Source organism: Falco peregrinus, chromosome 18 (assembly GCF_023634155.1).
Source record: "Falco peregrinus isolate bFalPer1 chromosome 18, bFalPer1.pri, whole genome shotgun sequence".
NCBI classification, from domain to species: Eukaryota; Metazoa; Chordata; class Aves; order Falconiformes; family Falconidae; genus Falco; species Falco peregrinus.
Genome location: NC_073738.1, coordinates 1174522 through 1186817, shown reverse-complemented (window position 1 = coordinate 1186817; position 12296 = coordinate 1174522). Strand labels below are relative to the sequence as shown.

General features: G+C 48.9%; 1 protein-coding gene across 2 annotated transcripts; it reads left to right on the top strand.

Moving 5' to 3' along the window:
• The first annotated feature begins 39 nt into the window (after positions 1–39).
• UBE2Z (ubiquitin conjugating enzyme E2 Z) lies at positions 40–12271 on the top strand. Of its 2 annotated transcripts, XR_008744668.1 has the most exons (8): positions 40–461; positions 2255–2327; positions 4109–4296; positions 6229–6340; positions 6939–7051; positions 7594–7684; positions 9510–9890; positions 12021–12271. XR_008744668.1 is itself a non-coding variant. In XM_055789871.1 (7 exons), exons 1-7 carry the CDS (start codon positions 139–141, stop codon positions 9678–9680), a joined length of 1071 nt encoding a protein of 356 aa, XP_055645846.1. In that variant the 5' UTR covers positions 40–138; the 3' UTR covers positions 9681–11029. The 2 variants fall into 2 exon arrangements, 1 of the variants encoding a protein (XP_055645846.1); XM_055789871.1 differs by lacking the exon at positions 12021–12271 and having other exon boundaries at positions 9510–11029.
• Positions 12272–12296: the final 25 nt, after the last annotated feature.

The following is a 12296-nucleotide window of genomic DNA, read 5'->3' as shown; positions in this document are numbered from 1 at the left end:
GGTAGTGGGAGGGGGGAGCGGGGGCGGTGCCGCTCTGGCCGGCGATCGGTGGTGGAGGCGGGGAGCGGGGGCCGCTCTGGCCGGCGGACTCGCTGGTGCGGAGTCCCGGAAGCGGCGTTCCCCGAGGCCGGGCGCGGAATGGCGGAGAGTCCGGCCGCCGAGGAGGCGGCCCCGGCCGCGGTGCTGGCGGCGGCGGGTAGCGGCGGAGCCTCGGCCGGCCCGGGCGGGGGCGCGGGGAGCCCCGGCGTCTTCATCCCCGCCGAGTTGTGGGCGGCGGCGGGCTTCGGTGCTGCGACGCCGGGCGCCGGCGTGGCCCCGGGGAGCGGCGGGGCCCCCATCGCGGCAGCGGCGGCGGCCGCGGGGGCCGCGCTCCTCACGCACTCCGCCTTCTGGGACCCTACGGTTAGCGGTGACTGGGATAGCGAGCGGCCCAGCCCGGCCTGCCTCCTGCGGATCAAACGGTGAGAGAGCCTCCCCGCCCTGGGCCCGGTGGCTGTGCCCGCAGCCGGCTCCGCTGGCGAGCTGGGGGGTGGCCCCGGGCCTGGCTAGCTGTGTGGGCCGGGAAACCCCCGGGCCCTGCCCCGGCTTGGGCTCGGGGGGCTGCCCGGGCGGAGGGCGGGCACGGGGCAGAGGCTTGTAACGGGGCAGAGACACCTGGCTTGTCCCCGGTAACCTCGAGGGGGTAATGGATCCCTGGGCCTCACCGTCCCCTCACCAACAGGCCTGGAGACCTGGAGGTGGGCCTGGGGACAGGCCCCGGTTCCCCCCTCGCATGTCCCGGGGTGCTCCCGGGGACAGGCCCCAGGCCCCCACTTCTGTGTCCTGGGAACAGGCCCCAGTCCCCACTGTTCTCCGGGACTCCCCTTGCCCAGGTGTTTGGGTGACGATGGAATCTCACACTTCCCTTTGCCCTGGAGCCGTGGACCCCTGTATCACCATCCAGGGTCTCTTTCTCCATCTGCAGTTTCTGGGGTGTTTGGCAGCAAAGCTCCTTGGTGTGTGGCTCCGATCCTGCCCTCGGGATCGCTAGCAGCTCCTTGGAGGTGCTGTTAAATGGGGAGGGGAGCAGGTTTGTAACTCCCATTAACGGTCAAGTTTTTTATACTTAACCTGCCTGTAGCGATCCTTCTTCCTGCTGATGCCCATCCGTTTGGTTGCTCTGACTTTTTAAAGGTTCATCTGGTTAAACCTGGTGTGTCGATAGCCTTTAATATAACAAGCAGTCTTGTATTGTTAGAAATGCTGGCACTGTTTCAACAAGTTCTTCCTCTTCCTTCAGAGCAAGTATCGCTGCCTGCCAGGCTCTTGCTCATCCTTGTTCTAGAGCTTGTATAATGTCTTCCGAAGATGGCACCAGCTATTTGGGCAGTTTCCAATCCAAATGCCAGAAGCACTAACCTTGTAACAGTAGGCAGGAAGGCAAGGCTCTGCTGTTGCTTTTGCATTTGTTCTCACCTTGAAACCTCTGAGCTCTAGTTGCTTCCGAAATGGGAAGGTTGAGTGGGAGCTTGTCCTGGAGCTCACTGCAGCTCTGGTTATGGGAGGGAGGTTTTGGGTGATGGAAGGTAATAGGTGCCGTTCGATTTATCTGTAAATTTCATGGAGTTGTAGGTGATTTATTGTTTTTCACTTCATTTGGTTTGAGTTCCTAGAGAAACAAGGCCGTTGTGATCAAGCTGTGTGTGTGCGTGCATTCTCACTACTCTTGAACCTGCTGTCTGATTAAACCCGAATTTGTCAGAGTGGTAACGTTCTCAAAGGCAGTTGAGTCATGGTATGTTTGGGGAAAACCAAATGACTGGGTATATAAGAGGGATCCTGTAAATAGTCTGAGTGTGGAGAAGGAAAACACAGGGAGGAGAAGTCATCCTTTAAACAACAAACTTCACCTAGAAGAACTTTCAAGTGATTACTTTAGGGGAAGTTTATGGTTGAAGTTCTACATGCTGGAGCTGATCCATGGTGAAATACAAGACAGCAGTTAGTCAAGGTGCACTTGTTCTGATGTCTTGTGTATTGTTTTCCTGAATGCTGCTCGTGCCCTTGAAATGCCTCAGCTGTTCTGGGGGGTAAGTTGAAAGAGCCCAGCCAGAAAACAGAGGCAAAAGAAAAATGTCTAGCTCTTTACAAGTTTCTGTCTTAAAAGTCTGTCCCTTTGCATCTGTGTGCAGATTTGTCATCTAGAACGTTCAGTGCTTCAAGGGCTGATGAACGCCAAGGGAGATCTTGACTAATTCCTGTTTCCTTTGTTCAGGGATATCATGTCCATTTACAAGGAACCGCCCCCGGGAATGTTTGTTGTGCCTGATCCCCATGACATGACCAAGGTAAGAGAAGATTTGGAGCTGCTTCAACTTTCCACTTCTCTATATGTTGCTGCTGATGGCTGCTTTAAGGGTGTACCCAAATGGAGTATTCCCTTCATGTTTTGAGAGAAGTCAGGGCGAGTCTTGCAAAAGCATAATGAAGTTCCAGTTTTCTTGGTGGCATTGCGATGGGCTGTATTTATAATGGGAGGAGGCTCTCAAGGAAACTGGCTGTGTGGAGAGATACCATCACAGGAATCCGAGGAGCTTCCACAGATAAAGCCAGCTCTGCTTTAGAGGCCCTGTGAACCAGTGGGGTACTGATTCAGCTCGTTTCATCCTACTGATGCTTGAAAACAATCAACAGAGCAGCTCAAAGGAGAGCTCTGTGGAAAGCTAGTGGCCATGGGGGGCTTCTCAGAGAAGCTAGAAATGAGAAATGTCCATTAGCTACAAGCAGTGCTGGAGTATCTGTAATCCACCTGCGGAACCTGGAGATGTTTAATTGTTGTGAGCTGGCAGTGAGGTGCGTCCCTGCAGGCGGGCCCTGTCCTGCTGCGGAGCTGCCGGCTGGGTTCTCACAGGTACCAGGGTCGCGTGCAGGTCTGACCCACGCTCCCACCACATCGCTGCCAACAGACCTGCTCTCTAGGGACACGGGCATGGCTACGGCTTCTCCTGCCCCAGTTCTTCCCCTCCTGGTTCTCGGGTTTTTCCAGGACTGGGAATTTCCAGTTATGCCAGAGAGAATGCAGTGAGCTGGGAGGCAAGAGGTTGCTCAGTGTTCTTGATCCAGTGTGTTTCTTGGCTGGTGCTGCCCTTTCTTTAGCCAGTGTCACCCGGTCTGGCCATGCTGGTTTCTGGGTGTTGTATGTGCGTGTGTGTGAGGTTGCTTTGTTTTTTCCTCTGCTGCACACTTCTCCCACCCCCCTGACAAACGTGGCATCCCCCAAATTCCCCCTCCGTGTAAGTGCCTGCCCAACTTAGCGCCCCTGGGGTTTTGGAGGTAGCACAAAGGGAGTGTCTCTGCACAGCCAGCTCCCACCTGGGGCTCTTACTGCTGCTCTGGCTTCCCTGGTGTAGATAGCTGAAAGCACCAAAATGCCCTTCAATGGAAATGCGGGTTTGTAGAACACCAGCCTCAGGGCTTTTAACTGAAATCCTGGGGAGGTAAGAGGATCATTAAAGGAGACTGCTTGGATCGCTTGGGGAACAAGCTTCCTTAATAGCCCAAAGGGAGTAGATTTCCTGGTATACAATTGGGATCTTGGAGGGTAATTAGCATGGAGAGAATAGGGTCTCAATTTTGGATCCTGGAAGAGGAAATTGAGTGATTGGTTTTAATAAGACCAAATCCGCACAAGACCATAAAATTGAGGAATGCACAGAAATTCTGATTTTTTTTTCTTTCTAAAATTAGATTTTTTTTCATGTTTGAAATCTTTTTTTTTTTTTTTTTTTTTTTTAAGCATAGCTTACCACCTGAACTGTGATTCAGTCTGGTTTGGGTTGTATAGAGATGTATGGGAGGCAGCTGTTGTGGACTGTGGCCAAACTTCACATTGGAAACCTGCTTTGCACATTGAGTGTGGCAGAGGGGAGAGAAGTGCACAGCAGTGGCTCTGGCTAACGAGGGAAGGAGGGAGGGTTAAGTATGGCCTGCACATGGGTGTGCTTGTGGAAGATGCTGCCTCTGTGCTGTTGCCTGGGTGGAGGTTTCTTGCCTTTGGTTGGCTTTGTTGAGGATTTGACGGTGCTGCACAATTTTGAAGTGGTGCGCAAGACGGGCTTTTGTTTTCCAGATTCATGCATTGATCACAGGCCCATTTGACACGCCTTATGAAGGGGGTTTCTTCTTGTTCCTGTTTCGCTGTCCTCCAGATTATCCCATCCACCCACCAAGGGTCAAACTGATGACAACGGGAAATAACACAGTGAGGTTTAACCCCAACTTCTACCGCAATGGGAAAGTCTGCCTGAGTATTCTAGGGTAAGAGGAGACTTTGGCTGTTTTGATGGGAGATCAGGAGGTGGCTGCAGGCTGTGTTCTGCCTCACGCATCTTTCTCAGCACATTGTGCCTTGATGTTGCCCCAGACGCGTGCTTGGATGCACCTTTATGCTTCTGCGAAGTCATGTGCAGAATCAGAGTCTTAAAGCGGCACAAATTCCTCTACTGACGTAAGAGCCTAACTTGTGTTTAAAAGCACCTGAGAACAGAGCAGGGGAAGCATGAAGTTCAGTGGATGCTGCCGCTTTTCTCCTGCTTCCCCTTGCAAAGCCTCGGACCAAGCACTGCATTTCTTCCGCTTTTGCGCTTTGCAGCCTGATCCTTAATGTTCTTTGAATGTAGGTTTTTGTGGTTTTAATTTCCTCTCTCTGTGTGAGTTTGAAAATAAATAAATAAAATTAAAAGCCACTAAGAACTTCCTTGAGAGCCATTTGACTGCTCTGGGCTTCCACTTACACGTAGTATGTGGGGCTGAGCGCTGTGTGTAATGATTTACAAGCGCTGCTCCCATGATGCCTGTTCAAACAGGCTCCACGGCTGCAAATGCTCGTTATTCACCTGCCTGATTTTTAAACATGTGTAAGTCTTGGCTGATTGAATGGCTCTTACAGCTCTGCCAGAGGAACCCAGGCCACGGTGTGATACTCCCAACCCCAGCTGCAACAGTTCCAGTTGCCAGTAAAGAAAGGCTTTTGCTGAGGCTCTGGACTGGTGCAGCTGGGTTGTGAGTACCTGGTTCCTTCTGCTGCAGGGAGGCAGTAACAGCGGCCAGGTGAGGAAAGGGCAGCAACAGCTTGAATTGCTGTGGGGATTTGATCAACCAGCACAGTCTGAGTGCTGATGTGGTTATGACTGCCTTTGCTGGTATGGTTTCAGCAGTGCTTTGCATGTGCCGCTCACACCGAAGTTGGTGCAAGTAGCTGATACCAGTCAGCTGATAGGTGCTGGTCGAGGCACATGGTGCTGGGAAATACCTTGCTCAGTGTAGAAGTCTTCCTGATCCAGCGAGCTAGATGCCAGCACCTGCAAAGCACTGAGGTGTGCAGGGCACGTCCTTATCTTGGAGGTCTGAATGCCCAGCAGCTCCCGCACAAGCTGCTGCCTTGTGGCTCATGCAATTGTAGCCCTAGCATGGAAGCTAAATTATTGAAGAGTGAACAAAGAGCTTCGGCCTTAGCAGAAATGGGAAGCGCAGAGGGAGCTGCAAATGAAAGGATTTAGGAAGAGCATATATGGGTCAGCACATCCTTGTTCAGCTCACAGGGAGACAGGTCTGTATCTGGAACTAGGATATTAAGGGCAAGCAGCAGAGCAGCTTTTTCTGCTTGTGCTGTTCTGTGCGAAGGTTTTTGCTACCCTGCGTGTATGAAATGGGCATTCCTATACTTATTCCTATAGTAGAGCATCTGTTAGTGCTTTTGATGGCAGTCCTTGCACTGAATGTCTGTATTACAGACTGCACAAGTCATGGTCTTGTTTGAGTCTTGAAAATCAGATTTTAGTTCTTGAAAATTGTTGGGTTTGACTTATGGTAGTGCTGGGAGCTTGTGTTGCTCCAGGCAGCTGTGCAAGATGATAGACATAGCTTTAAAGTTCCCTGTAAAATGCTTGGAAATGTATTCTTCCTCAACTCGTGTGATGCCCTGTGTGTGTTAGCAGTGGAGTGGGGTTAGCCAGCCTCTTGTCTTGCTCAAGTACTCATTTGGTTGAGAGAATAAACTACTTTGACCCTGAAAACTTCCTCAGTGTCCAGTGCTTCCCATATCTGTAGCAGCTGTTTCTTTTTCTGTTGCATTTCTGTAAGAAGTAAATGTGGTTTCCCGAGCTTTCTGATCCTTGGCCGTTGGAGGGGTGATGCTCACTGAGCCAGTCCTGCATTGTTAATTGATGCTTTTCTGTTTTGATGCTTCAGCACTTGGACCGGGCCTGCATGGAGCCCAGCACAGAGTATCTCTTCAGTCCTCATCTCCATCCAGTCTCTGATGACTGAGAACCCTTATCACAATGAACCCGGCTTTGAGCAGGTGAGAGTTTGAGGTGGATCTCTCTGGTTCTGCAGCTATTTCTCTTTTCCCTCCACATCTTGCTCCTGGTGGCAAATCCCATTCTGGAAACTGGGACAAAAGTAGGTTATGCTGCTTGGCTCTTTTTCAGCTTGCTCTGCCTCTAGTCAGAGCTTGAGGGGGAGTTGCAAGCCAGCTCTGAACCAGAGGCTCCTTAGCTCGCCTATATGTAAGGTAATAGAAGAACACGAGGCATTTGAGAAGTATGGGATGGCTCTTTGTTTCTCTGCTACATGACTCCTGAAATGGCTTCCCTGGGACATTTAGTCATGCGGGAACCAAACTACTCAGGTTTTCATGGTCTCCAGCATCTCAGAGAGAGGCTGATTTCTGTGCTAACTTCATCAGTTGACCTGTCTCCACAGCTGTGTGAGTCCAAGGCTCTGGAGACAGGTAAAATCTTGCCAGCTTTTCATTTGCAGTATAAACTAGCTCAGCATACACAGAACAGACAGAGCTGTAGTGGGTTCATGCACCAATGAAATTCATCAGGCCCAGGAGGGAGAGACGAAGAGCCATTGCAGTTGCGTGGACTCACTGGCCCAAATTCTGTTTCCAGGAGAGGCACCCTGGGGACAGCAAGAACTATAATGAGTGCATTCGGCATGAGACCATCCGAGTAGCAGTGTGCGACATGCTGGAAGGGAAGTGTCCCTGTCCTGAGCCGTTACGGTATGGAAAAGAGGCATGGAGGGAGCATAAGAAAGTGGTGTAGGGAAGCAGGATAAACGTACCTGGCTGTTATTCCTGAGATCCTGAGAGTTGCTTCAGGGAAGAGCAAGTCTTTTAACTCTGCTTGGTCCTGCTAAGAGTTGTTTTGTTTCCCCTGAAGTGGATGGCTGTGTCTCTGTGGTGCCCAGGAGCTGTGCATTGACAAAGCCTGTGTTATTGTGCACAATGGCTGCATCCTCTGACTCGTGTTTGAGAATAAATGTGCCTTGTCTTATAGAGGAAAAAAAAAATATCTTGGGCTGGGGGGGGGAGCACAGCTGTTGTGGAATCACGTGCAGGCTCTCTTCAGCTGCAGTGATGCTGCAGTTTGTTTCACTCTGTGTCCTGCCTCACTGTACCCTGTTAGCTGACTGGGGCACACTGTATGGCTGTCCATGCTGACAACGTGAACTGGAGTTCAGTGGGATGGGGTGACCCTGGATGATGATGTGAGTGTTGTAACACTGTCATTTTGTGTTGATCATTTGCTGTCTCGCATGCAGGGGCGTGATGGAGAAATCCTTCATGGAATACTATGACTTCTATGAAGGGGTGTGTAAAGAGAGACTTTATCTCCAAGGACAGACAATGCAGGTGAGTGGCAGACAGTTTTCCTGTTGATAACACACTGCCTTAGATAAGGCTGACAAACAACAATGTGCGGCACATGGGGTGGATCTGGATCTTTTCTGTGAAATATGTATTCCAACTTTGTATCAGCCATGAAACTGAGACGTTCCTGTGGAAGAAACAGTATAATTCTCAAGTTCAGAGTATGCACACAGTTTTTCTGTGTTAGATTTTCAAGGCTGCTAGATTTCAGAGTGCTGGACCTGACGCCCTCCCCAGGCAAGCAGGTACTTCTCTCAGCGGTGGAACTGGCACAGTGTGTGTTCATGCGGATTTGATGTTAAGCAGGGAGGGTGCGTGCAGGTTAACCAATGCTGGTGGCAACTGAACTTCATTGCAGTATTTTCTTGTTGGGTTGCTGCTAGAGTTTCTCGTTTTCTGAGGTTCTTTTGCTCACACAGCAGGTAGCAACTTTTCTCTGACACCCCTAGTTCTGTGAGATGAGATTGAAAGTGGGTGACTGAGTCAAGTTACTGAGGAGGGAAGGAGTGGGGGAACACTGTCAATATAGCAGACACATCTAGACAGGTTGAGTTACAGGAGCTTGTTTCTGCAGGAAAGTAGACATTAAAGAATAGATTACAAAGCTAATTTGCATATGAATAGGTGTGTCTTCCTCATCAGCCACCTCTTGTCTGACTCGTTGAGAAATTCCACTGCTAAGGAAAGATGGAGGTGGTTGATTTAATGATTTTGTCTCAGCCCTTTTTTCCTGTCGGTGCATTGCTGGCTGTGTAATTCATAAATTGAAAGGACTCCCAGAACAGGAGAGTTCATGTTTGGAGTGACAAATTCCCATAAGGAAGGTCTGTGCCTGACTTACAGCTGCAGAGAGTACTGAACTGAAGGCAGCGAGTGAAGTTTGGTGACATTAGAGGATTGTCAGGTTTGGTTCCACTCTTGTCTCTTCTTCAAGGAGCCAGGACTCAGTTGCTTTTCTCCAGGGTTTATGAAGATCACTGTGTTGTGCTCGGTTCCCAGAGGCAGTGACTGCCATGGCTGGTTTTCTGCTCGCTTGTAAATAGTAGTGCAGGAAGCATGAACACGTGCTGGAGAGATGGTTTTGTTGTCTTCATTACCCTGTTTTTCAAACTAAGTCGCTCCAGGCTCAGTATCAGTTAAGTGCATGCAAGACGTGCTGTCTTGTTAACTTTGGGGCCACATGTTGGCTTGTACTGAAGATTCCCATCAGGTAGGACAGCGTAAAGTGCACCAGCACCTTATATAGCCCTGGCAGTGTGTCTTTGACCTGGGAAGGGCGTGAAAGCAGCAAATGCTAAATAATCTCCAAAGACTTTCTGCCTCTGACTTGGCTACATCTCAGCTGGGGGGCTTGGTTTAAAACGAAATAGCGATGCTTTCATTTGGACAGGGTCTGTAGCACTAGTACAAAGTGTGGTCAAGTGTTCTGGCTCCTGGATTTTAGAGGCTTTCATTTGTAATGTTTTCCCTGCCTCCCTGGAGTGGTCTTGAGACCAAATCTTTGAAGTAGTTTACTTCCTCAAATCTGGGAGTAGAAATTCAACCCATGTCTGCTTGGCCTTTCATCTGTTTCGGAAGTTTGCTTAGGTTTGTAAGGTTTCCCAAAAGAGACTCCACACAGAAGTTATCAGTCTTCAACCTCTGCCACGACAGTGGGAAGTTAAGGGGCCTCTCCATCATAAGATGGAATTTAACCCTTAAGCCTTTGATAATTTGTTGCCCGATTACTATGCAGCTCTCTCCTTTGTGCCTCTTGCCAGACGGATAATGGTCTGTATTAATGGGCTTATCTATGGTTTTCTTCCAGGATCCTTTTGGTGAAAAACGAGGCCACTTTGACTATCAGTCCCTATTAGTGCGTTTGCAAGGAATTCGGCAGAAGGTGCAAGAGAAACACCAGCAGGAGAATACAGAAATAGACTCTGAGAGCAGCTCCTCCGAGACAGAGACAGACACTCAGGGTTGCTCTAAAGCTTAGAGCTACGGTAACAGTGGAGAGGCCAAGCCATGGGGATGTTCTGTCTTCACACTCTAGAGTACCCCTGACAGACTTGACAACCAAACCAATGCCAGAGCGGAGGATACTGCGGGATATCTCCTGTCTCCTTGTACTGCTTTGGTGGATAACGCTGAATGAGAAGACTTCATGCTAGACAAAGCCAAGCTTGTGACAGGCTACTCTTAAAAGGTACTTACTATGCTAGAAAGCCGGAGCATGTGGCATCAGGTTATTTTTTGGAAACACCTACACTGGTTGGTTTTTTCTTTTTTTTTCTTTTTTTTTTTTTTTCCTCCATTTGATTAAAGAATGAGATCTAGACTGCAAATCCTCTTTACAGCTTTTCTGTTCCTAGACAGTGAGCCCTTTCCTGGGGCCACGCTGAATGTGGAGCTGTAGCTGTGGGAGCGCTTTGATGAGTCCAGGGTATGACAGGGCCCACGCACTGTGTGCCCAGGCGAAACCTTTTTGTGCGGGTTGGGAGAGATGGAGCCTCTCTGCTCTGTGGAGCCCATCTACTTGATGTCTTTCTTCTAGACACTGTTCTAGACAGACCAAAGATAAAGAGCAGTGGTGGAATCTGGGCTCCTTTCTGAAAGCTTTACTCAAGCCCTGGGTGACTTCGTCCACTGAAACTTTGGGCACAGAGGGGTGGATGCAAAGTGGAAACAGCAAGAATCCATAAATCAAGTGCAGGTGTGTTCATCCTGGCATTTTGGGGAAGGGAGGGTGAGAAAATCATTGTTCAGAGATGGGGGGAGCACTTAAAAATAAGCCTAGTTTGTGTATTTGATTTGAAGTTAGCATTCTAGAAATATTTTATTCTGGCTGCTCTGAACGGAGCTGTTCTGTGTCCTTAACTGAAGTACTCTGCTTTCCACCTCTCTGATCAGTGTATTATTTTATTTTCCTTCCTTCTTCCTCCTGCCACCTCACTCGCTGCTGCTGCTACCTTGATCCATCAGATTGAGATGCTAGGATAAGGGGCAATTCTAGCTAAGGAAGCCACTGTTCACGGGCGGAGTCCTTCGGAGGTGTATGCCTTGTTACTGATAAATTCCTTTGCCAAACTTGGCTGAGTCCAGCCGAGCCGAGTGTCGTAAAGTTTAACACTTCAGTGTATTTGACCGTTCTAAAGAGCAACTTTTTACTGAGTGAAGGCCACCCTCTTGGAGAGGTGTCTGCTGGCTGTGAGTGCCATTACATCAAAGATGTATTCAGTTGGGTGGAGGTGAATTACCGTTTCTCCAGGCAAATGAGCCTGCTGATTGATTGGAGCAGTAGAATGTTTTGTTGTTAAAGAGCTTAATCTATACTTTTTTTTTTTTTTAAATAATTTTTATGGGAGCTTTGCTAGAAAGCTAAGCACAAAGTTGCACATTGTCCTGGGCCCTCTCCCAGTTCCCTTAAACACCTTCCCACCAGCTCGGCCCTGTTTCAGACTCCTGATGGTGGTGGGAGAACTTCCAACGCAGTCATCTTCTAAAAAAAGTGCAGAAAGAGGGGCCAAAAGACCCCTGCTGCGTGCTGTACGAGAAAGGCAATGCCCCATGCGTCACTGAATTATTTTCAGTCTCTGTGATTTGTATCAACTCTTGCAGAACTCAGAAGCCTGCACACTGCTGCTTAAGCAGCTCTGAAAAGCTGAAAGGTGGAAACATTTCTGAATTATTTAACAACTTGAGAACCTTTTTTCCTTTTAGCAAGCAAACTCCCCTGGGTCTGTCATTGGCTTGATTTAGACTTAAACCCTGTCATCCCTCAAGGGAAAGCTGAACTTACATAGGACTCACTCAACACATAACACCAGAGGAGAGTGACTAAAGTGGTGTTCAGCTTGCGATGAGGTCTCGGGGAGGCAGGGGGTCTCCCGAGAAGTCATGAGCTGTGTGCTACTTTACCGCCTCTGTAATCCCATTGTAAATGTCACGTTGTTTTTCACCATTCAGTAGCATTGCGGGTAGAGCTGTGACTCTGCTGCCTTCCCAAGGCAGAGCTGGTTCTGAAATCTGTTTGTGATGCATGTGGCGTTACCATCCACTGATACAACGAAACAAGAAAATGCCTTATTGTGGACACTATTCACATAACTAGCATGTGGCTGTAAAAGAGAAGCATTAGTTTTATAGCTCTAATGTTGTCCTACCATTTCTGAATGTTTCCATTTCAAAGTGACAATCCTCAAATGACTGCTCTAGGCAGAGATGTTTTAGCAACAGATTTTTAGACCTGATTTGAAAATATATGCACAAGAGTCACTCTAAGATACCTTGTTTATATACTATTGTACATAAGATTTTTTTTTTTTGTGCAATAAAGTTTGTTTTGGCAGAATCTAGGCTGTGGTACTCCTTAGTGGAACAACGACTCATTCACAGAGCAGAGAGGACTGCAGAACAGTTTCTCAGTGTCACTGCTGGCTCCAGGATTCTTTAGCCAGAGTCACATTTGCATCGTCTGAGACTGCAGTTGCAAAAGCAGCTTAGATAATTTCCTTGTTGCTGTGACAAGGTATTTAGTTGCCTGTAATGGTAAGTGGCATTTCCACCCACAACAGAGGGGAAAATTCAGAGGTAAGCAAGTATGAATTAGTCC

What these genes read in the sequence shown, in the direction of transcription:
- UBE2Z (XM_055789871.1), top strand. Translation starts at nt 139, where the DNA reads ATGGCGGAGAGTCCGGCCGCCGAGGAGGCGGCCCCGGCCGCGGTGCTG. An exon ending in TGCCTCCTGCGGATCAAACG is followed by an intron (nt 462 to 2,254) that starts GTGAGAGAGCCT and finishes TCCTTTGTTCAG; the next exon opens with GGATATCATGTCCATTTACA. An exon ending in CCCTGTCCTGAGCCGTTACG is followed by an intron (nt 7,052 to 7,593) that starts GTATGGAAAAGA and finishes TCTCGCATGCAG; the next exon opens with GGGCGTGATGGAGAAATCCT.